This window comes from Sus scrofa, chromosome 14 (genome assembly GCF_054392235.1).
Source record: "Sus scrofa isolate SSC_HxYL_T2T_F1_AM1 chromosome 14, Sscrofa_HxYL_maternal_Yorkshire_Landrace_v2.0, whole genome shotgun sequence".
NCBI classification, from domain to species: Eukaryota; Metazoa; Chordata; class Mammalia; order Artiodactyla; family Suidae; genus Sus; species Sus scrofa.
In genome coordinates this window covers 137,439,926-137,460,669 of record NC_139396.1, presented here as the reverse complement: position 1 = coordinate 137,460,669, position 20,744 = coordinate 137,439,926, and the positions used below count along the sequence as shown (strand labels likewise).

At 51.5% G+C, this 20,744-nt stretch overlaps 1 protein-coding gene across 6 annotated transcripts in view; it reads left to right on the top strand.

Moving 5' to 3' along the window:
• The first annotated feature begins 2,403 nt into the window (after positions 1-2,403).
• The window catches only part of SH3PXD2A (SH3 and PX domains 2A), a 261,628-nt gene continuing 243,287 nt past the window's right edge, over positions 2,404-20,744 (top strand). For 5 of the 6 annotated variants that reach the window (XM_084995268.1, XM_021072763.2, XM_021072764.2 and 2 more), the window contains exon 1: positions 2,404-2,740. In XM_084995268.1, the coding sequence (XP_084851394.1) occupies positions 2,669-2,740 (72 nt within the window). In that variant the 5' untranslated portion in view covers positions 2,404-2,668. The remainder of the gene's footprint in view (positions 2,741-20,744) is intronic. The other variant, XM_084995272.1, reaches the window with a different exon arrangement.

The window sequence follows — 20,744 nt, the reverse complement described above, 5'->3', positions numbered from 1 at the left end:
GTCCACAAACATCAACTGAATTCTCCCACTCTTCTGTTCCTTTTTCTTTTTTCTTTTTCTATTTTTGTGGCTACATCCACAGCATATGGAAGTTCCCAGGCCAGGGATCAAATCCAAGTCACAGCTGCAACCTATGCCACAGCTGCAGCAATGCAGGATCCTTAACCTACTGTACTACAGCAGGAACTCTTTCATCTGTTTCTTAATGTCAATAAGTACTCAATAAATCCTAAAATTCTAGAATTCTAGAGAAGAAATTTTATTTTATTTATTTATTTGTTTGTTTACTTAGTCTTTTCAGGGCCATACCCACAGCATATAGAAGTTCCCAGGCTAGGGGCTAAATTGGAGCTACAGCTGCTGGCCTATGCCACAGCCACAGCAATGCCAGATCTGAGCCACGTACAACACAGCTCACGGCAACGCTGGATCCTTAACCCACTGAGGGAGGCCAGGGATCGAACCTACGTCCTCGTGGATACTAGTCAGAGTCCCTTCCACTGAGCCACGACGGGAACTCCTAGAGAAGGCATTTTTTAAAATATTATTTATTTATTTATTTATTTTGTCTTTGTGCCTTTTCTAGGGCCACTCCTGTGGCATATGGGGATTCCCAGGTTATGGGTCTAATGGGAGCTGTAGCCATCAGCCTACGCCAGAGCCACAGCAACACGGGATCCAAGCCGCATCTTTGACCTACACCACAGCTCCCTGCAATGCCGGATCCTTAACCCACTGAACAAGACCAGGGATCAAACCCGCAACCTCATGGTTCCTATTCAGATTTGTTAACTACTGAGCCATGACAGGAACTCCTAAAATATTTATTTTTTAAATGTCAAAAGCTGTACATGCTAATTATGAAAAAATTATTTAACTCAAAACTATCTCCACAGGTGTAACTACTAAAACTACGAAGAGTTTGGAGTGTACATAGGGAAGAATCTTAAAAGACCATCCAGTTCAGCACCCACATTTCAGAAGTGAGAACCTTAAAGTGACTCTAATGCCTGTGGTATGAAGTGATTTGCTCCAGGTCACATATTTGGATAGCAGCATCATTTGGTGTTCCAGCATCCTTCCCCAAGAAAGTTGGAGGGATAGTGGGGGTACTCTGTACCAAGCAAATGTGTGAATGAAGTCCTAGATTGCTACATGGGTTCCGACAGTGCAGAGAACAAAGTATTGGTACGATTATGTTGTCAAACTCTTGGCGTCCATTTCAGATGCTTCACATTGGTCCACGGCCACAAAGCTTATTGTGACTGTGAAACAATAGGATTAGTTGTGAAAATACTACTTCTTTAAATATTTGAAACTAGAATGCAAAAAAAAATGTTGAAATAGATGGGGGGGTGATGTAAAATTGCATTAAATAGCAATTGTGTCCCAAGTCCAGGGACAGACAAATGATTTGGAAAGTCTGTTTTTCAGACCAGAGGGAATGGTGGTGAGAAAGCCAGAGTCTGGGGTCAGCTCATCACTGGCCCCCAACCCGGTGGATTTTCCCACCACTGTGTGCTCCCTTCCCTCCTCACAGGCCTGAGGAGGGTGGGTCCCCAGGAAGCTCTGGGTTTAAGGCAGTGGTGTTATGCAGCTTTGTAACCTCACTGGTAAATGATATCACAGATTGGTTACCAGGCCCAGATCGATGGACAACTCGGGCAGCAGATCGATCACATTTCCGGGGAGAATTTACCCTTTGTGACCCGCAGGGGGGCAGGTGGTTCCTCAAAACAGGCTCTGGCTTGAAGGATTTAATGCCGGTTCCTTCCCCATTCCTTGTTCAGCTCGGAGGGCCTGGACAGTAACAGCCGAGTAATAACCTACTTTTTCATTAAAAAGATGTGGGAGATAGGAGTGGGAGGGGGCCGTAAAGGTGAGGACAGAATGGCAAAAATCCGCTCCCAGAAGGAAAGCCAGGGTAGAGGCGCGCTGGGTTCACTTCCCCCCGCCCCTCCTCCCTCCGAAGCCACCCTGAGTTTCGGTGCCGGGGGAACTAGCACAGCGTCGCGCCAGGCCGCTGGCCGCGCTCTCGGCGCAGTGGGGGCGCGCGAGCCTGCCCTGGCCTCTCCGGCCAGGCAGCAGCCCCCTCCCCGTCGCCCCGAGCCCCTCCCCCGGGCCCGGAGCCCCTCCCCGCGCGCTTCCCCTCTCTCCCCTCCCTTCCCTTCCCTGCCTGCCCGGCCCTGCCTCCGCCTCCTGCGCCCACAGCCTCCGCGAGCGCCGAGCCCCCCGGAGCCGCAGCGCGGCCAAGGGGCGCCGCTGGCCCCTCCCCAGCGCGCTGTCAGCAGGCTCTGGGGCCCCCGCCCCGTCCCCTTGCCCACGGGACACACCCCCGCCCCTCCTCTGCTTCGCCAGTTCCCGCCGGACCCACCGGGCGGCGGAGAGAGCGGGCGGGCGAGCAGAAGAGCCGCGGCGGCGGCGGCGCGGGAGGGAAGGGGCTCGCGGCAGGCCCACCGGGAGCCACCCGGGCACACGGAGCCCGCGTGCCCTCCATACCGTCTCCGCCCAGCAGCCGTACCTGTGGGCGCCAGAAGCCCGGGCAGCGGCGCGCCGGACCGGGGTGGCGGGTGGCCCCACAGACCCGGAAAGCGGGGGAAGGAGCCGGAGCCCGACCGGGATGAGAAGGTGACGCCGCCGGGGGGCGCCACTCGCTTTGTAGGGGAAGATGCTCGCCTACTGCGTGCAAGATGCCACCGTGGTGGACGTGGAGAAGCGGAGGAACCCTTCCAAGCATTATGTGAGTACGGCCCCTACCGACCCCTGCGGAGGGGCTGGCCAGGAACCCCCAGAGGGCCCCCGGTAGCCCTGTGCCCCTAACCGCTGTTGAGTCTAGAGCCAAGTGCCCATAGGGCAGCCGTCAGTGATGGAGTTTCTTCGCTGGGCTCTGATTTCCAGGGAAGCCTTTTCTGACCTTCCTCCACTCCCCCCAGGCCCGTTTTCTTTTTTTGGCATTGGAATTGGCAAGTGGCTGCCCTTGTCTGTTACAACGGTGAAGTCATCTGTCCGCCTGAGCTTTGATGGATGGGGGTGGGGGGGAGCGTTCGTCAAACCCTCGCTGGGCAGCTCCGTTGGGAAGGAACATCCTCCCGGTCATCCCAAGGGGTTCGGGTCGCTCACGCTCACAGACCGAGATGCTTTCAGAGGCTTGCCCTGGGAAAGGAAGCCTCGCGCAAGCCCCCCACTTTTGCTCTGGTCTCTGCCTCCCTAGGCCTGGGTCTGGGGTCAGAGGGAAGCCGCCGCGCCCCATGCCCCACCTCCACTCTCAGCCCCGAGCTTTGGTTTCCTTAAAGTCATTGTGTCGGTCGGTGTGAGGAGAAATGTGGCTTTTCCTTTTATCCCTCCTCTGGACGTGACCCTTAACCGGGTTCATTTCCTCTTAAGTGATGCTCCATTTCCAGACAGGAGGCGGCAAATGTTTGCTGTGGTCTCCGAGGAACAGCCGGCCGCCCCTCCCCCTTCCTTCTTCAAACTTAATGAGAAGGGGCTAGAGTTGATTGAGCCGAGCTCCGGGCCTGTGGGACGGGTCTCCCTTTCCTTTCAGCCCGTCCTCTCTTCCCATCTTTCCCACCTTAGGAAGTAAACATTGTCCTTGACGCCTGAGGACTCCAGTCTGAGCAGCTTTGCCGCTGTACTTGAGATAGGAGAGACGGACAGCAGGGCACCCAAAGCCTAAGGACTGCATCTTATTTGCAAATTAGGCACTTAAAGGAACATTTAAAATGAATGCTCAGGAGTTCCGGTCTTGGCGCAGTAGTTAACGAATCCGACTAGGAACCATGAGATTTGCGGGTTCGGTCCCTGCCCTTGCTCAGTGGGTTAACGATCCGGCGTTGCCGTGAGCTGTGGTGTAGGTTGCAGACGCGGCTGGATCCCGCGTTGCTGTGGCTCTGGCGTAGGCCGAGGGCTACAGCTCCGATTCAACCCCTAGCCTGAGAACTTTCGTATGCCGCGGGAGTGGCCCAAAGAAATAGCAAAAAGACAAAAAAATAAAAATAAAGTGAATGCTCAAAGCATTAATTTATAACAATTAAAACAGGCTGTTGGTTGCAGCCCTAGACAGTACCTTGATCCCTGAAATGCCTTTTATTTCCTTTTTGGAAGGGGACTGGGATTTGTGCTAATGTCAGCCTCAGGCTACTCTTTCTGTCTTTATCCCCAGTAGCTCTGACCTTTGGGTTTCTTTATAGCAAAATAAATGGGTATGGGCTCAGTTTGGGGAGAAGGTAAACCAACCGGACAGAGAGGTGGGTGCTGGTGGAAGAGTTGTTCCTTCTGTGTTGCTGGCTCCGCAAGCGTCTAAACCTGCTGTTTCAAGAAAGCTCTTTTTGGAGGACTTAGGTCACTGAGTGGTCACCCTGCACTGGGGACAGATGTCCATTTGCATATCCCAGCACTCCTTATGATATCAGCCTTCCTAACTTCTCAAATGTTGCAGGCTAAGTTTTAGGAGTTCTTTTCTAGTCCTCTGGGTTGGCACTGCTTTCAACAGATGGCACTCTCTGCTCTGAGACCCAGGCAGGTGCTTTTCCCGGCTCTGGCTTTTAGGCAAAACATCAAATCTTGGCTTTGACCAATGATGTCCAAGATTACAGATGTAGAACCTACTGGCAACAAGCCAGGAGTGTTGCTGAAGCGACCGGAGACCCGCTGCAGTCAGTGTTGAGAGATGGTTACTGCTGAGGCTCTGACTTAGAGGCTCTTGTTTTAAGCCTGGCTCAGCCACTGACTTCGGGCGAATTATTTAACCTTAGTGGGGCCTCAGTTTCCTCATTTTAAAGTGAGGATAATAATAGTATCTACTTCATAGGGTTGTCTGGAGAATTAAATGAGATCATCCATGCGAAGCACTTAGGAAGTTCCTGGCACATAACAAGCACTCATTAAATGGTAGCTTATGATGGGCATGATTCTGACTAAGAAAGCACTTTTGAAAAGCAGCTATTAATGGTCTGGCAAGAAGGAAGAAAGATTTGGGGTTTTAAGATTGATAATAATTTCTTCTATGTGAAAAATACAAAAGAAGTCCTGTCCAGTTTCCTTGAAGCAATCATTTCCTGCCTTTTTATGGATAGTGTTTTCCGGGATGTCTCCGCTTCCCATGCAAGAATCAATGACATTATGTTTGGGGCCGGGAGTGATGTCACCGAGCAGATGGGGCCATACAGAGTTCCGAATTCAGGTGGTGGGAAGGAGTTAAAGGAGAAAGTGTTGTGGAATTGTGGAGCTGGCAGGGAGCTCATTTTACAGATGAGGAAACTGAAAACCAGATGGGGTAAAGTCATTTGTGACACAGCTAGTCACAGCACCTGGGTCTAACTGGCCTTCTGCCCATGGCGTTGTTCAAGGTTGGAGTTGACAAGGGAGACAAATGTCTGGTGCTGGCAAGAGGTTCCTGCACATTTGGGGCATCCATAAGGAGAGGGGGCCGATGGTAGACAGTGTTGGTGGGGCCAACAAGGCAGGAGGAGCAGGTCGGGGCTGGGCTTCAGAAGCTCAGCATCGCCTCCTCTCTTGGCCTTTGCATGGTGGACACCACATACCAGAAGGTCAAGTGTTCTGGGCACTCTGCAGAATATACTGCGCCCAAGTCACGTATGTTCTAGAAGCCCTGTACGTTGAAGAAGCATGCCTTCTTCCCGCCTCTCCTCCACTGGTGGTGAATTCTGAGTCTGTGGTTTGGCAAATTGCAGAGCAGAGAGGCTTTCTGGGATGTGCACGTGAGCCAGAGCTAGCTGATGAGAGGCCTGGGGCCCAAGCAGGAGGGCTCTGCTGGCTCCAGGACGCTGGGAACACATTGCAGAGGTCTTCTCAGGACATCCAGCGAAAGGAGTGCTTGTCCCAGTGACGAGGGGGAGCTGCCTGGACACTGAGGGTCTTGTGCTTTTGGTCTGTTTATGAAAGGCAGGCAAGTGACCTCCATGGTTTGGGTGGTGCTGTCAGCCCTTCCTTCTTCTCTGCCAAGTCCCTTCTTGGGGTGGCTTTGGAGGTAGTGGGCAGCTGCTGCTTAGGCCAGACTTCCTGCGTGGAGTTGGGCTCCTCTCTTAGCTTTTACGTGCTGCCCCTGGAGAGATTTAGGTAAACTGGTTTTGGCTTCAGACCACACTTGTCTTCCCAATGGTCCTGATGGTGCTGGATGCAAACTGCAGGTAGCTTTGCTAGAGAACTTTCCATAAAGATATAAGGTCCGGTTCACAGAATTCTTTGCACCCACGTGCATGTGTATGTCAGGTCAGATGATGGTGGAAAGGAGCTCGTGCATCTAAAACAAACAAGAGTTTGTTTGTTTGGATTTGGGGGGCGTTGTGCTTTCACAGTCATTTCCTTCCCTGATTGTTTGTTTCAGACAAATACCAGTCCATGAATCTTCTGATCCTCTACAGGGCTCTTCAGGGAATGCAAATAATAGCTGGTGTTAGCAGCAGTTACCATGGGTGGTGCCAAATGCTTAATATGCAGGATTTCATGTGATTCCTATAGTTCACTGGGTGTCCCCTCATGTCCCCCAATGTGGGGTAGGTTCTTTGCTTCCTTTATTTGGATGGGTGAGCTGAGACTTGGGGAGAGTAGAGGTTGCTCAGGGTCTCCCAGTGAGTACAAGCCAGATCTGGGTCAACTCAGGTCAGATTACCTCCAAAGGAAGATATGAACCTAAAATGGGGCCCTTCTCCTCCACTGGAGTCTGGCTGGGAAGACCATACTGGGGATTACATGACCATGAGAGACCAACACAGGGTGGCATTTGAGGATTGGCTCACTGAGTGGGACTTTCACCTTGTGCCCTGGAAGTGCGTGTGTGACGGGTGATGGAGGGAGGTCACTATGAAGCAGGAGGGGTGGGACAAATCCAAGATGATATCTGCTTCCCAGTGATGCTTGAGGTGATAAATTAAGGACCCATCCTGTAGAAATAATACATTCTCCTGTGTGTGTAGAGCAGAACGGATTTTAGTCTTGAGTCTGGGAGCAACATTTTTAGCGGTTGGCCTCAGACCCCCTCATTTCTCTGCTCTTCATTTTTGTTTTTATTTATTTATTTTAGGGCTGCACTTAGAGCACATGGAGTTTCCCAGGCAGGGGGTCGAATCGGAGCTGTAGCCACCAGCCTACGCCGCAGCCACAGCAAGGTGGGGTCCGAGCCACGTCTGTGACCTATACCACAGCTCACGGCAACGCCGGATCCTTAACCCGCTGAATGAGGCCAGGGATTGAACCTGTGTCCTCATGGATGCTAGTCAGATTTGTTTCCTCTGAGCCACAATGGGAACGCCTCTGCCCTTCATTTTTAGTTAAGCCCTTAGACTGTGGATCCAGCCCCACGGGAGGAAGGCTGCAGCTGCAGTGTGGGAAGGGTCCTCTCAGGCCAGTTCCCCTTTGGAATGAGTGGTGTTGGGCAGATCAGGCTTCGAATCCCACCTCTGGCTCTTCCTACATGTATGACCTTAGGCCAGCCACTCTGAGTCTGTTTCCTCACCCGTAGCCTCTCAGGGCTTTGGGGAAATGGATCTGAGATAATTTGGGGGCAAAGCTCCTACTTAGGACCCGGCCCCCGTCATGGGTACTCAACATAAAGTCGTTTCCATCCGATGTTCCTCATCACCAAAAACACTTTGAGTACTTTTAGGACTCGATAGGTGCAGCTGCCAGAGGAGGAAAGACTGAGGCAAAAAAGGAAGGCTCAGCTGTTCACAGTCTGATGGGAAAGTAGGCTGCATGCCCTGTGGAAAACGCCCAGCATACACGAGAAACAGATAAACAAGGAGCAGCTGTTCAGACCTGGAGGGCTTCCTGGAGCTGACCTAGTGATGGCTTCCTGGGATGTTGGGAAGGAGAAGGGAAGGCGCATGTGTTGGGGGAGAGGAGTAGAGGTGCTACGGGTAAGGGCAAGGTCAAATAGGATCCTAGCCCCAAGGTCAGTGCCACACAGGGCTTAGCAGTCTTGCCTGTTTTCTTTCTCTCTGTCGCTCTCTCACACGAGAACAGTTTCTTCTTCTCCAAAGAGGGAAGTGAGCTAGGCATGATTCACAGGTCTGACAAGGGTTCCTGCTCATGGAACGACCGACCACATCCTTCAAGGCTGTTGGGAGAGGGAGTGCAGCCCACCATGCATCATGGCCCTCTTTAGAGCTGAGTGAGGGTTTGGGGGACAAATCAGGATTGGAATCGCTGTGTGTGGTAGCAGGCAGAGGGGAGGCAAAGAGAAGGGAAAAATAAACCCATTTGATGTCATAGGAGACGGTTCCAGCTCCAGAAATATAAGCACCAGCTGCTGCATTTTCCAGAGAGCTATTCTGGGGCCAGCATGAGTTAATGGCCAGCAAAGGCTGTGAACTAGAGGAGTGTTGTTAGGACTTCTGACTTTGGGGTTTGCACAGCGGTCCCTGGAAATTGCCTTCTAATTTCCTTAGCCTGAGTCACTGACCAGACTCCTCCTTGGCCAGAAAAGTCCACCAGGCACCTCTGTTCTATTTTTCCTCTTTATTAAGTAAAATGAAAAAATAAGAGAGTTATACATACGGTAGTCACACTTACTCCTCTTGAGTTCTGAGAATCCAGGAAAGGGATCATGGATTAGGACAGGGATCCAGGGAACAGGAAGGACAAGGGGTGTGTGTGGGAAATGAGGTGGAGATTCTGGCTTTGGAAATAGGTTCTGAGCCAGCGCCAGAGGTGTTCTCTGCCATGGCCGTTGCCAAAAATAATGGAAGAGTCCAGGAGGGTGATCAGCGTTTCAAGAGGCGATTCCCAGAGCTATGTGTTTCTCGCCTGGGCGCCTGGGCTGCTGCTACTTGTAGTGGAGGGTGGGAGGATGAGCCACAGGAACCCCCAGGTAACCTCCTGGCAGGTCACAGCAGCAGCAGGTGCTGAGCAGAGCCCAACAAAGATGTCAAGATGCGTGAAAAGGGGAAGAACCAGCATGCGAGTACCTACAATGTGCCAGGCAGTGCAGAAGAGGCTTTTCAGGGGGATTTAATTTAAGTGTCATGACAACCCCTTGAAGTACGTAGGTGTTTTACAGATGTGAAAATAGAGTCAAAGAGAGTTTATGTGCCTCTCACTCAGAGTAATTCACTGGTGAAGCTGGAGTTCTTAACCTGGCCTCTGACACCGGCTCTGTGAGCTTGTCACTTTCTTCCCCATTAGAGCTGAGTCAGTGAGAGAGGGGCCATGAAAATAACCCGGGAGTCCAGGCCACACCCCCTGAGAGGATGACCTGTATCTGGAAGGCTGCGATGTCAGAGAGCCCCTGGGTCCTTGTGTCCCTGGGCTGGAATCCTGTCTCTCCCACCTACTACTGTGGGACCCAGTGCACGCTGCTTCTAGAGAACGTGCCTCTGTTTCCTCATCTGTTTAAACAACAACCACAACAAACAGAGGGGAAAATGGGACCTAGCTCAAAGGGTTGGGGTGAAGGTCGAGTTAACAAATGTAAAGAGCTTAGAACGGTACCCGGCACATGTTAAGTGCAGCATAGGTATTTGTTCTAATAATGATTAAGTCCTAAAGCTTTTCGGAGGGGAAAGCTCTCTGTGAACTGGAGTGTTCAGCCAGGACTGGCAGCCTGAAGAAGGCGAGCTTTGTGATGCGCCTTGGGGAGTAGGTAGGATTTGGACGGGAAGGGATAGGATTGAGGTGGGAGGAAAAGTGGAAGGGCATTTCAAGAAGGGGAAAAGCAGCAGTGCTGGAGGTGGAGCACATTAGGAGAATGTGGGCAAAACCCGTGTTGAGGGAGAAGAGGAGGGGGTGGAGGAGGAGAAGGAGGAGGAGGGGTGGGCCAGCTTCTGAGAGCCTCCCATACCAGGCTAGGGAACTCAGAATTTTGTGTATAGACACCTCTGCACCTTCTGCTCCTCCCAAGGATTGCAGCGGAAAGGGAGCTGCTTGTCGCTGTAGGGTCCTTCTGGGGCCCCTGACCTGGCTCTAGAGTTGTTCTTGCAGCCATGGCAGGAACAGAGCTCAGTAAGGACAGGAACTGTGTCTGCAGCTCTGCCTTGAGGTCTCTTTAGCTGGCAGCCTGGAGCCCAGCCCCTCTCTGTTTATAGCTCTTACTCCAAGGGGTCAGGCTGCCTCATAAAAGTTGATTGCACCCCAGAGGTCTGGGGAGGGAGGGGAGGGGGGAGAGTAGGGAGGGGAGCAGTAAGGCCTGTGGCCCCTGCTGGCTGGCAGGGCCTGGTATGCAGCAGGGGGTTGCAGTACAGTCATTTCTTTTCTTTTTTTTTTTTCTTTGAATCAACAGGCTATTTTATTTATTTATTTATTTATTTATTTATTTATTTTTATTTATTTATTTTTTTCCCCCACTGTACAGCAAGGGGATCAAGTTATCCTTACATGTATACATTTTCCCCCCACCCTTTGTTCTGCTGCAATATGAGTATCTAGACATAGTTCTCAATGCTATTCAGCAGGATCTCCTTGTAAATCTATTCTAAGTTGTATCTGATAACCCCAAGCTCCCGATCCCTCCCACTCCCTCCCTCTCCCATCAGGCAACCACAAATCTATTTTCCAAGTCCATGATTTTCTTTTCTGTGGAGATGTTCATTTGTGCTGGATATTAGATTCCAGTTATAAGTGATATTATATGGTATTTGTCTTTGTCTTTCTGACTCATTTCACTCAGTATGAGATTCTCTAGTTCCATCCATGTTGCTGCAAATGGCATTATGTCATTCTTTTTTATGGCTGAGTAGTATTCCATTGTGTATATATACATCATCTTCTGAATCCAATCATCTGTGGATAGACATGTGGGTTGTTTCCATGTCCTGGCTATGGTGAATAGTGCTGCAATGAACATGCGGATTCCTGTGTCTGTTTTAAGTAGAGTTTTGTCCAGATATATGCCCAAGAGTGGGATTGCGGGGTCATGTGGAGGTTGTATGTATAGATTTCTAAGGTATCTCCAAACTGTTCTCCATAGTGGCTGTACCAGTTTACATTCCCATCAGCAGTGCAGGAGGGTTCCCTTTTCTCCACAACCCCTCTAGCACTTGTTATTTGTGGACTTACTAGTGATGGCCATTCTAACTGGTGTGAGGTGGTATCTCATGGTAGTTTTGATTTGCATTTCTCTTATAATTAGTGATGTTGAGCATTTTTTCATGTGTTTGCTGGCCATCTGTACAGTCATTTCTATCCCCACTCCTGAGCACTGCCCTGAAGCTCCTCAGCAGCAAGAGAGAGGAGACCCCTGTCCTTGGGGTGTCTGGGGGGAGCCCAGGGCATCTCTGAGGTCTCTGTGCTCCCTGAAACATTCAGGCCAACGTTGTCCTCAACTTCAACATCTCTGAACTTGTTTTAAAGTTTTGTTGTTGTTGTTGTTGTTGTTTTACTTAAAAAAAAATTCTTTTTAGGGTCACACCCATGGCATATGGAAGTTCTCAGGCTAGAAGTGGACTCAGAGCTGAAGCTGCTGGCCTATACCACAGCCACAGCAACATTGGATTCTTAACCCACTGTCCGGGGCCAGGGATTGAACCCACATCCTCACGGTTATTAGTCGGGTTTGTTACCGCCGAGTCGCAGCAGGAACTCCTGAACTTAGTATAGTTTTAAATACAGTGCTTCAGACTACCTCTTCATTTATTTACCCCCCACCCCTCTGCCAGATATTCTGGTGGGCTTTATTCTTCAGGGAAAACGTAATAATAAAAACAACAGCTAACATCTCCGAATGCTTCCTGTATGTTGAGTTTTTCACAAAAACTCTCCAAATAGCCCACCAAAGCGTTCGTTACTGCCTGCATCCATGTTGTGCCGACGAGGACGCCGAGAAACGAGGATGCCCAGAAAGCTTACGTGAGTTGCCAGTACTTCTCAGCTGTGCGTGGAGAAGTGCCTGCCCTGACCCAGGCCTGCTGGCTCCAGAGCTGGCCCTGTCCCCATGGAAGTCTCCCAGCCCTTAATCATGAAGCACCTGGGGAGACTGGGCCCCCCAGAGATTCCCCCTGAGGCCTGGCTGGTTGGCTTCTCGAAATGTGAGACCTCCCATATGTCACCTTCTCCACCAGATCTCCATTTGCCCATCTAAAAAATGGGCTGGTTGTTTGCTTTCTGTCCTCCCTTGCGGAGGGGAGGGTGGTTATGCAAGCTGCTTTGGAAAACAATGAGCCCAGAGAAAATAGCTGTGTGAAGGGGTCCTAGATCCCCCAGCCTGATTTCTTAGTCGTTTGGGAAGAGGATGCTTTACCGCAAGGAGCTTCTCCTGATGCTGGGGTGTTTTAGGACAAGGTTTCCTTGCCGTGCTACGTCCACCGAGAAGCCTGCAGCCAGGGTTGGCTCAGGATCCTTTTAGGCCTCCAGTGAAGATGTTTTCTAGAAAACCACCTCTGGGAACTACGCTTTGTGTCTTTCCAAGCCCGTCATTTTTACCAGCCGGTAGAGACAGAGCAATGTCCAGTCCCAAATATCCCCACTGTTACCTGAGGGGAGGAAGTGACCTCCAGGGGGCTTAGTTAGCAAAGGGGAAACAGCTGTGCTTTCTGCCCCTCACTCCCTGGCTGCTTTCTCTGGCCTTTTGCTGTCATTTCCCTTTGCCTGGTGAGGAAGCCACCCTCCCAAAGCCTGGGCGGAGGTGCACGGTGGGGTGGGGGCAGGATTCCTTCCTCTGGGTGTGTCAGTGCAGCATGAATTATGCAGTGGGGCGTGGGGGGCCCTCTGGTCCGTCTTTGGGATCCCTGGAGTGTGAACTTCAGACCTGGCGGAAATGGATCACTCTTATCTGATGGCAGCTCCAGGGAGTGAGGGGTGGGGGTGCTGCCCAGTGCTGACCGTGAACTTGCAGAGTGGGCTCTGTAAGGGATGGCGTGGGCGTGGGCCAGTCTGTACTTCCGCCCGTCACCGTGTGGTCCCCGCAGAGAGCCCCGGCTGTTTTCCCTTCTCCAGGAATATTCTCACCCAGTGACAAAGGAGACCTTGACCTGTATTACGTGGGCACCATCGTCATACAACTACCACGTATTGAATTGCTATTTTGTGCCAGACACTGCCAAGCCTTTCACTTAAAATGTCCGGTCCTGACACAGGCCTGAAGATATGCATTTTTCACCTCATTTTTCTCATACGGAGACTAGGTTTAGAAATTTGGGGTTGCATTGTCAGTCAAGCACAAAGTCAGGTGTGTTTGACCCCCTCCCTCCAGGCGGTGCTGTTTCATGCTGTCACTGTGCCTTATATGCTTGGTCCCCATCCTGGGCTGCCCCAGGGTGGCAGGGGCTTCTGCTGGCTCAGCACACTGTCCTGCTGGTCATGTTCTTTGTGGAGAGGGCCTGCCTTGCTGCTTTGCCCACCTGAGGGTTCTGAGTGTGAAGGGATTGTCCCAGCCGTTTGAAGTGGCTGCTTTGTAAACTCATGGAAGGCTCCATTCCGACCCAGCTTTATTCCGTTTCCTGATGGCCCAGACCCAAAGGGCTATTTTAAGGGCCTTGCTTGTGTGGGAGAATTTCTCTGTAACAGCAGAGAGGGAGGCCTGGCTGGCCTGGCATGGTGTTGGCAGTGGGGTTCTGAGAGAGTGAAACGCGTTTCCGGATTCTGCCTCCTGATTCACCGGGCTCTCAGCACCGTGCCTGGCACCTGGAAGGGACACAGTCACTTGTCAGTGAGGGCGGGGCTTCCAAAGGTGGCTTGGCAAACTGATCCTTCTCCCGAAGAGCTGAGGCCTGTCATAGAACCGTGTCTGGACTTTGGTTTCAAGCTGGGATTAATTATTTACACTAGTTCATCACTCATTGGCAACTGGAGAAAAGCAGCCTCATTTTGCCCACGATTGCTGGATGCGGTGGTGCCCAGGCAGGGGAAGTGGGAAAGTTGAGTCAGAGAATGTATGATTGGAGCCCTTCCAGGTGCAGGCACAGGGCTAGGGGTTCACATCCACTGTCTTCTTGCCGCCTCGAACATCGTCCTTGTTGGATGGGCGAGGAAGCAGGGGCTCAGGAAGTTCAGCATCTCCCCCTCCATCACAAGCCCTGAAAGGTGAGAAACAGGGTGTGAATCCAGATCTCAGCAGCAACAAAGCCTTGTGGTGGTTCTGCTGGGCTCCCTGCAGGGAGCACCCCCCAACCCCCTGCAAAGCTTAGGCAGTTGGGAGTATTTCTCTGTTTTCCCTTCCCCCAGCTGGAGGCATCCACACATGTCAAAACTAGCTGCACTGGGTCTTTCTCCACCCTCACCACCCTCCGTTGGACGTCTGGTCTCTGTGGCCATATTCTCCTTCTGTTGCACGCGCCTGTGGGAGCCTTCGCCCTGACCTGTGGTTCTGCTGGGGTATGGAAGGCTGAGAGCACTATCCTGGGCTTAAGAAAGGAAGTGAGTGAGGAGTTTCCATCATGGCTCAATTGTTAACAAATTTGACACAGGTTTGATCCCTGGCCTTGCTTAGTGGGTTCGGGATCCAGCCTGCCGTGGGCTGTGGTGCAGGTTGCAGATGAGACTTGGATCCTGCATTACTGTGGCTGTGGCTGTGGCTGGCGGCTACAGCTCCGATTGGACCCCTAGCCTGGGAACCTCCATATGCCTCTGGTCTGGCCCTAAAAAGAAAAAAAAAAAAGGGAAGTGAGCCAAAGGGAGTGTGTGCTGTGCGCTTTTCCTCAAAAGGCTGGGGACCTGCGCCTTTATGGTGGCTCTGACTCCTGAGAGCTTCCTGAGAGGCTGGTGGGGGGGGGCAGGGAGTGCATCACGTGGGTCTCTGATAAAGCTTCAAGGGTCTGCCCATTCTGACCGCCTCACTCCCCCTCCACCCCAGCCCCTCCATTACACACGGTGGTGCTGGAGCTGGTATTTGGGATAAGATAACAAACCTCTTGCTACCGAGAATGGACCCCCAGCAAGGTCTGGCCTCTATTTTGGGATTAAGATTTTTATTCCCTTTGAACTCTTATCCAGGGCCATTTTTTTTTTTTTTTTTTTTTCCCAGGGCTGCACCCACAGCATGTGGAAGTTCTCAGGCCAGGAGTCAAATCAGAGCTGTAGCCGAGAGTCTACACCACGGCACCTTGGGATCTGAGCCACAGCTGCAACCTACACCACAGCTCACAGCAATGCCAGATCCTTAACCCACTCAGCGGGGATCCTTAACCCACTGACACAGATCAAACCTGCATCTTCATGGATACTAGTCAGGCTTGTTACCGCTGAGCCACAACGGGAACTCCTAGAGCCACTTTTGAAGGCCTGGTCCTTCACAAGCTCCAGCTGCTGAAGGCACTCTCTCTGGCCTGGAGGATGGTGGCCAGCATGGCAGTGTACTTCCCAGGCACTTTCAGCCTGCTGCTTGCTCAGGCTAAACTCAGCTCTGGTGATGAGTTAGCCCCAGAGAGGGCCTCAGGTGCCTCAGGAGGTTAAGGGCAAGAGGATGGGACAGGGCACTGATGCCTCTGCTACAAGGGCTCAGGCTCTGAATCTGAAGCTATCTAGTAAGAGCTTGTTTCAATTGTCCAGGTTTCTTTACCTCCATGGGCCTCAGCTTTCTAATCTGTAAAAGCACAGTAAGAAAAATAACAGCTAACCCATATAGCTGCTACCTTATATAGTGCTGGGCACATGCTAGCTGTTCAATAAATAGCAGCTCTTGTTGTTATTATCTTGGTCATCCTTCATGGTCTTGCTTAGTTTCTGCCACTTTCCAGAAGCTTCCATGAACTTCTCATCTTACAACGTTTCTAGACTGTGAAATGTTGTAATGTTTATTGTTTTTACCTCTCAAGTAACTCTTACCAAGAATGGTCAGTTTGGGCGAGCCTGTGTCTACTGTGCTTGAGTGATGGAAAAACCCACTGAGGGGTGAACTTTGATCTGATGCTTATTCATTTTCATGTATGTACTTATGCATTCATTTGCTTAATCAATCAGTCATTTCAATGTTTCCTATGGGCCAGGCCCTGGGAACACAGCAGGGGGGATAAAAATCCCTGCCCTTTTGGTGCTCACATTCTAGCAGGGGAAGGGAAACAATAAACAAACAAATTGGTAAAACATGTAGCGTGCTAGATGGGGGATGAATGCTGGAGACAAAACTAAGCGAGGTGAGGGAGACAGGACTGGTGGTAGAGGGGGGAGTGGCAGGCTGTTTTATAGTGTATGGCCAGTGACAGCCCCACTGTGTAGTGACTTTTGAGGAAGAGCTGAGGGAGGAGAGGGAGTGAGGGAAATTTGGAGCAGAGCCATTGAGGGAGGAGTTCCCATGTGGTGCAGTGAGTTAAGGGTCTGGCATTGTCACTGCTGTGGCTTGGGTTGCTGCTCTGGCACGTGTTCTGTCCCTGGCCTGGGAACTTCTGTATGCTGTGGGCACAGCAAAACAACACATCGACAACAATGAAAATAAAACAAACAACCAAAAACACAAAACAAACAAAAAGCAGTTGAGGGAGAGGGAACAGCAAGGGCTAAGGCCCTGAGGTAGAACTCTGCCTGGACCTGCTTTCAGGGGGCAGTGGGAGATTGGTGTGGCCTAGTGGCAGGAGCAAGGGGGAGAGCAGTGGGCAGTGAGGTCAGACAGGTAAAGGGGGCAAGTTGGGCCTATATCCCTCCCAGCACTGAGCAGGGTCCTCCACTTAGCAGCAGGGTCACCTCTTGACTTACTGAAGATGGAAACTGGCCAAAACACTGCTGGAGAGGTTGCTCTGGCCGCTGTTTGACCCTGACTCCCTAAGAGGGATTCTATGGGGGAATGCAGCCTCTGTCAGCAGTGTCTTAGATAGGCACTCAGAACCCCAAAGGCAGTGCATGTGTTAGGGAGTTTCACTAACGGAACGTTAGTTTTGTACCTACTATGTGCAAGGCACCATGCTGAAAGCAGTTCCTCCAGCTGCGATCCAGAGGGTGGTGAACTCCTCCAAAGGCAGCAGCCCTCACCCTCATGCTAGCAGAAGGTCTGGATCCCAGTAGGTCCTTGAGCATTGGGATAAATCTGTGAATGAGGCCTCTATTCTATTAAAGCCCCCTCCTCTTACCCCACTCTTTTTTTTTTTTTTTTTTTTGTCTTTTTGCTATTTCTTGGGCCGCTCCCGCGGCATATGGAGGTTCCCAGCCTAGGGGTTGAATCGGAGCTGTAGCCACCGGCCTACACCAGAGCCACAGCAACTCGGGATCCGAGCCGCGTCTGCAACCTACACCACAGCTCACGGCAACGCCGGATCGTTAACCCACTGAGCAAGGGCAGGGACCGAACCGGCAACCTCATGGTTCCTAGTCGGATTCGTTAACCACTGCGCCACAACGGGAACTCCCCCACTCTTATTTTTCAAAAGAACCACAGCTTTTAACTTAATTGTGGAAATTGCTTATTTGAAATGTATATATTCCTATTGATATAATACTGTAAATGGTGGAAAGATTCTCAGGCCAGTCCACCAAAACCTTTCTCATCCAGTAGCTGGAATTATAGCGCCAAACTAGATGTCTTTAGTTCACCTATGTTACAGGCTAGCCTGGGAACTTAAGCTCTATGTGTAATATCCAGGAAAGCTTTCTTCCGGTGTTCCTAGTGGGAAGGAAACTTCCAGGCTAACTGATGACGATATTAGCACTAATTATGCGCCCCCAATCTTCTAAGCACTTTGTACATTGAATCCGTAGAACAACCTGAGAAAAGCACTCTTATGGTCCTTACTTTTATTGATGATAAAATGGAGACACAGGTTCATTTACTAACGGTCATCAGCTAAGGAGAAGGCAGGGCTGGGGTTCAGAGCCAGGCAGCGGGGCTCCACAGTCCTTTGGGAAACCTCTTCAGTCCTGGCCTTCTGGGGAATCCTGCTGGCCCGCCTTGCCACAGCCCAGGTAGGCCATCCTACCTTCCCTGCCGGACCCTTGTCACTAGGTGTCCTTCACGCTGGCAAGAGTGGAGTTAATAAGTGTCAGGCAGGGAATCAAGCCACTGGTGGTGGGCAGGAGCAGCCCCTCTTTGTTCCCAAGACAGGAAAAACCATTTGTTCCTGGAACCTGACACTGTAGGAGGTGGGTTTGCTGTGTGCGAGATTGTCTTCCTGGGCCATTTACAAGTCCAGCACTCGGGGCTGTTGAGGGGGCAGGGCAGGGTGGGGAGCTCTGTGTCTGTTGGTAGAGGCCAGATTAGCGTGTCTGGCAGGATGTTTCTGACACCTAGGCCTTTCAGCTCTCAGCAGAGCCCAGCAGGTGGCCAGGGCCATTGCTTTAGCTAGGGGGAGGGGGGCACCCTCCCCATTCTGCTCTGTTCAGTTTATTGTTAGAATGAGGTGGGTCCTAACCATTGCTTTCCCTCTTCCCGAGGTCCCAAAATAAACAGCAGCTGTTGGCTGTATCTTCTCCGTCAGGCTGCCAGTCTGTCAACAGCCCCTGGCTCTGGCTTGGCCCTGCCCCTTGGGGTTTAAAGACATGGGGCATGGGGGGCCCTATGGAGCCTGCCCAGCTGGTCAGCTGGTGTGCCAGGGCATGTCCTCTCCCAGACAGTGCTGGCCTGTTGGGTACCCACTGGCATTGTCCCCTCCTGCCCTGCAGGATGGCACAAATTTCAGGCTCCAGAGTCTGATGTCAGTTCTACTCCTGACTGCCACTTAGCTGGTGACCTTGGGCAGGTAGCTCAACTCTGAGCCTCAGTGTCCTTCTCTGTAAAGTCAGGTGGAGTGGCATCAGTGAAACCAGACTGGCTGATGGAGTCCTGGCTTCGGTGCTCGAGAGCTTTGTGCCCTCGGGGAGGTGCTGAAGCGCTCCACACCTCAGTGTTCTCTGAACATCCTGGATAATAAAAGCATCTCCCAGGCTGGTGTTGAGATTAAAGGAGCAGTGCCAGGCACAGAGTTAGAACTCAGTGAATGGGAGTTCCCATCGTGGCTCAGTGGTTAACGAATCTGGCTAGCATCCTTGAAGATGCGGGTTCGATCTCTGGCCTTGCTCGGTAGGTTAAGGATCCGACGTTGCTGTGGCTGTGGCATACGCCAGAGGCTACAGCTCTGATTGGACCCCTGGCCTGGGAAGCTCCATATGCCACAGGTGTGGCCCTAAACACACACACACACACACACACATACACACATAAAGAACTCAGTGAATGGAATAATGCTTGTTTCCTTTGACAGGTAAGGGAGAACATCCCCTAAAAGAATCATTCAAAGGTGCACATCTAAGAGCTGACAGAATTACTCCCGTCCTGACTGTTGACTCTGTGTTGGGACTGAGCTAATTTGCTTGGCTTTGTTTCTAGCCTGTGTTCAGAACTTCCACTGGAGGGGCTGGAGGTCAAGGGGTGGGAATACTGGTTATAAAGCAGGATGGAGGCAAGAGAAAGGAGAGCTGGGATTTCTGTCCTACTTGGCAGTGGTTCTGCTGATGTAATAGAAGAAAGGAAAAGGAGAACCATGTCCAAGGCCATGAACTGCCCTTAGTTGATGCTTAGATTCCCCCTCCCTGGGGTCGACCAGTTATCTCTGTTGATGTGTGAGCCCTAAGATATTCTTCCATATGAGTTCCCCAACCCCCCGTGGGCCAGCTCGCCCTGGCTCTGTACTCTGGGAAACTCTTGTTATCATTGCCTTTTCCTTGCAATTACTCTCCCTTGTGGGAAGATGTACTGGGAACCTCCATTAGAGCATCCAGGCCCCAAAGTCATCATTTTCAAAGAGAAAAAAAAGCCCTTGACCCCTGCTGTGTTGAGCCACAGGGCTAGGTGCCACTGTGCCTCCTCCTCCCCAGTAAAGAGACCCTCACTCAGCATGGAACATTCGCACTGTCTCCCCAGAAGCCAGGTCTTTTAAGGGGTGACTGGGCCTGCTGTATTGTGTCCTGCAGGCTGTTCTTGTCAGTTCTTGTCCAAGGAGAGAGGTCAATGGCAGGTCCATTCCCAACACTTGGAGCTGGCACCTCCTGATAGACTGGTGGAGAGAATGGGTCTGCACCTTTGAGAGAAATTAGCAAAATAGTCTAGAGCAGGGGTTCTGGAATCAAATTGCCTAAAGCCAAGTTTCTCCTCTCCCATTTATTTCTATGTAACCTTGGGCAAGTCACTTAACCTCTCTGTGCTTCAGTTTCTTCTTTGTAAAGTGGAGATGATAGTGCCTTCCTCAGAGGATTGCCAGGAGGATTAACTGAGATGATGATAACAGCACTTGTAACATGCCTGGGATAGAGTTAGTGCCACCAAAGGGTTACTGTTGTCTGAGCCGCTAGGGCAGGTGGGATCTGCTTCCCATCAGCCCAGAGCCTCTGGGGCCTGACGGATATATATATAGAAGTTGGGAGGCCGCCTGGGTTTGTGACAGAGGCATCTGGGGTGGAGCTGGTGGCGTGTTCTAGAGGAAGCGGGTGTAAAAATCAGACCAGTGAGCAAAGGCTGACTCCACCATCTCCCAGCTGAGCATCTGACAGTGAGTTGCTCACCCCTCTCAGCTGTTTCCTCAGCTAACTGTGCCCGTGCCTTCCTCGGAGGGTCACCGTGAGACCCCAAGACAGAATAAAACATCTAGTAGGTCATGGTGGCCATTTAAACAGCCTTGTGGTTTGGCAAGGGGACCAGAGGATGGTCAGTGGCCTCCAGCCTGACTTCACTGCCTGGAGCCTTGAGTTACCCTCTTTCCACACCTCTCCCCCCACAGCAGCCTCTGGGTGTTGATTGCAGCAGGATTGTCCACAGTGCAGGGTTATCACAGACACCCTCCCTGCCTCTGAGGGATCTGCTAGGAAGGGCTCTGGGTCTCCAGCCTGCTTCACAGACTGGAAAGGCTCAGGGAGGCCCGTGACTTCTGGAAGCGGGGAAGACGCCATTGATGGATTGC